This window comes from Blennius ocellaris, assembly GCF_963422515.1.
Source record: "Blennius ocellaris genome assembly, chromosome: 23".
Lineage (NCBI taxonomy): Eukaryota > Metazoa > Chordata > Actinopteri > Blenniiformes > Blenniidae > Blennius > Blennius ocellaris.
In genome coordinates, this window is record NC_137672.1 from 8,266,125 (window position 1) to 8,269,909 (window position 3,785).

General features: G+C 46.3%; 1 protein-coding gene across 1 annotated transcript; it reads left to right on the forward strand.

The window, feature by feature from the left end:
- Window positions 1–1,992: 1,992 nt before the first annotated feature.
- On the forward strand, window positions 1,993–3,294 carry LOC308147182 (alpha-2 adrenergic receptor; the record flags this gene model as incomplete). Its single annotated transcript, XM_080519279.1, has 1 exon — window positions 1,993–3,294. The coding sequence occupies one exon, from the start codon at window positions 1,993–1,995 to the stop codon at window positions 3,292–3,294; it is 1,302 nt and encodes a 433-aa protein (XP_080375405.1).
- Between the last annotated feature and the right edge of the window lie 491 nt (window positions 3,295–3,785).

The following is a 3,785-nucleotide window of genomic DNA, read 5'->3' on the forward strand; positions in this document are numbered from 1 at the left end:
CTGGAAAAGTCCAATATGTGTTCAGTGCCTGATTCACACAGCGGTGGGTCTGTACTAGCAGCCTGCCTCTAAGCTGACAAGCGAAACCAAAAACTCCCAGTGAGCCTCCCATCTTCAGCTCCCCTCAAATCACCCCAATCCACCACCACACTCCCTCTGATCTTTAAACACTGTTTAAAAACACTCAGAGCAAGAATAATGAAATCACAATCAGCCCTGTAAGATTTTTGAAAGAAAATGTTTTTGTCTTTCACCTCAAATGTTGTGAAAATCTTGTTTCTTCATGCTAAGCTTCCATGGTGGCCTTGTTTTTTGGGTCTTGGTGACGTAAACCACTGTTAAGTTGGTTGTAAGAGAAACATCAGTCAAACCTCAAAGTGATTTCACAGGAAAATCTGGCTTATAACTTGCATTTCACTTTAAGGGAATTCCTGTGTTTTCTTCACACAAAAAATTCAAATAGATGTAATACTGTGAAACAAATGACAACGACAACATGGGTTTTTCTTCATTCGTACCATTTAGTATTCGGTTTGAAGCAGATATTGAGAAGAAGAGTTAAACCAAGGGGACATGTCCAACCCAGTACGAATGCTGACAGTGTCTCTTCTTCACATAGATAATGTGAAGAGATTTTTACACTAAATGAACTATTATAAACTTTATTTCAACCTGAGTCATCTCAAGAGCCAAGAAAAGTCCCGGAAGTCATTTCTTCCTAAACATACTGTACAGCCAACTCCAGTTGACCTGATTCTATTGCTTGGAGATGCCTCAGACCTGGACAAGGGAAAACTTGCACGGACAATGAAAATAAAGAATTGTAGATTAAAGCCGATTGCACCTTCAGTTTGCATGATCAACTTAGAATAATACCTTGAGTGACATCATCAAAACAGGAATACTTTTAATGAGGGTATTGTGTACGTTATTGCTTACTTTTATTATGAAAATATTACATGGAGAGAGCCAACAAATGTTTTGGGGTTTTGGGTGGGAAGTTAACAAACATATTGTGACCTTAGCGTGGGGAAAAACTTAAATATTGTGAAAACAAATGCAAAATGAAGGTGGCAGATGTTGAACAACAGAAGAAAGAAAAGATGGCAAGACTAACGAACAATGAAAGAGAAGATATCATCTGATACGATCTCTGTGAGCTGATTTGCTTTCCTTTTCGACTTAGACTGAAACATGAACACAGTAAGGCCAAATATTGCACATTATAGCTGGAATATTTCCTGTTAATGATGCCAAAATGCCCAAATTGTTGGCATGCTCAATTCAAAATGGATCATCAATTATATTTTGTATGTCGATTGTGCATTTTAACATTTGTTAACCTTTAGTAGGGCAGGGCCAATGCATGCATCTGAGACGTCAGTGGGAGGCTGAGGTTCTAACTCTTTAGGTTTGTTGTTTAAGTTGAACTCTCGGTGCCCTCTGACCTCATCCCCAAACCCCTAAAACTCCGTGTATACGCCCCTGGCTGGTTGCTCTAAGTGCAGCAATACTGACCTCCAGTGAGTTAAGGCTTTATTTAGACACGATTTGCAGGTTAATTCTTGCCCCCCCCCCCAACACACACACTCTAATAGATTCATAACTCTGCAGTTGTGAGAGAGATAACGAGTGCTTCATGTTAGATTTGAGCTCATTTAGACAAAGATACAGCCTCCTCTCGTAATGCGGTGCGCCGGGGGCGGGGCGGCGGCGGAGGGTGAGTTTGGTGAGAAAGACACATGATGATGGGGCACCATTAGGGGCGAGAGCGCATCATGCCGAAGGAGCGACTCTCGACTCCGCACAACGACGAGGCTGGAACAGGATGCGCGGATTATTTCTTTATCAACTCTGACAAGTGGGGATCTTTTCTCGCATTAGCTTTGTCCTTTTTTCATGGACTCTCCTGTCACTAGAGGTGTGCCTCTGAATCTGTGCCAGCGCTCCTCCAGTGCGGGATGTCCGCGTCCTAGAGCGCACGCAGCCGGCATGGAGCCTCTGAACGGCAGCGGGATGGACACCTTCACGGTGGTCCAGCTCAATTCCTCCTGGAGCCTGGACAGTGGATATTCTTTAGCAGCGATTGCCAGCATCGCCGCTCTTGTGAGTTTCCTCATTCTTTTCACGGTTGTTGGAAATATCCTGGTGGTGATCGCCGTGTTAACGAGCAGGGCGCTCAAAGCGCCCCAGAACCTCTTTCTGGTGTCTCTGGCCACCGCGGACATCCTGGTCGCCACTTTGGTGATGCCATTCTCTCTGGCGAATGAACTCATGGGTTACTGGTATTTTGGAAAAGTTTGGTGCGGTATCTATCTGGCTTTGGATGTTCTGTTTTGCACTTCGTCTATTGTGCATCTGTGCGCAATCAGCCTGGACCGGTATTGGTCCGTTACGCAGGCGGTCGAGTACAACCTGAAGCGAACTCCAAAGCGCGTCAAGTGCATCATTCTGATCGTGTGGCTTATATCTGCCTTCATCTCCTCTCCTCCGCTCATATCCATTGACAGCAACAATGATCTGAGCTCGCAGCCTCAGTGTGAGCTGAATGATGAGACCTGGTACATCCTCTCCTCCAGCATCGCCTCCTTCTTCGCCCCCTGCTTGATTATGATACTAGTGTACATCAGGATATACCAGGTGGCCAAAACCAGAACCAGAACCATGTCGGGGAAAAAGGCCAGGTCGGATGGTGTCACACAGACCGAGAATGGACTGAGCAAAGCCACGTCCCCTTTCCACGGTGAGCGGGAGAACGGCCACTGCCAGTGTCCGCCCACGCCCAGCCAACGCACTGTCACCGTGGGCCAACAGACCGAGGACGCAGACGTGGAGGAGAGCTCCTCCTCCGAGGGCAAAGGTCACAAACCCGAGCAGCAGGACTCCGAGAGCGCCAAGAGGGCATGTCAAAAGAAAAACTCCATGTCCAAACAGCCCACCCGGATCTCTCGGGTCAGTAACAAGTCCATGGACCTCTTTGCTTCCCGGAGGAAACGGCGCCGGAGCTCCATAGCCACGAAAAAGGTCTCCCAGGCCCGAGAGAAGAGGTTTACATTTGTCCTGGCGGTGGTCATGGGGGTGTTTGTTGTGTGTTGGTTCCCCTTTTTCTTTAGCTACAGCCTGTACGGCGTGTGCAGGGAGTCCTGCAAGATACCTGAGCCGCTCTTTAAATTCTTCTTCTGGATTGGTTACTGCAACAGCTCCCTCAACCCCGCCATTTACACCATCTTCAACCGAGACTTCAGACACGCCTTCCAGAAGATCCTCTGCAAGTCCTGGAAAAAGTCCTTTTAGATGTGAAGCATAGCTGCTGCTGCTGCACCATGACAGTCTTAAAGAACATATCAAAGTGAGGGTTTTTTTTTGGTTTTTTTAATTTAATATATAAAAGAATCCCTGTTGTGCTTGTTAAAGCCATTTCTTATGTCCTCATTGTCCTGTTGTATCTCAGTCATGACTGCTCACATGCTCAGCCACCCACTGGGAGTCACCACAAGCCTAAAACATGCATTTACTATTGCAGACTTCTTAAAAAACATGATTAGTGGACAAAATGGTTCATTTCTTTCCAAGACAGTGAAGACAGAGGCTTTAGAGTCTGTGGGTAATGTGCTTACCCACTTAGTTCCTGCTAGAGAAGAAGAATAACACTTTGCAGCTGGAGCGAGCAGCTTGTCAGACGAGCTGGGTGTACACACCAGAGAGAAAACTGCAAAACAGCCCGATTCTCTCCAAGAGCAGGTAAATCCACCTCCAACGCTCTCACAATGACACATTATGTCTTG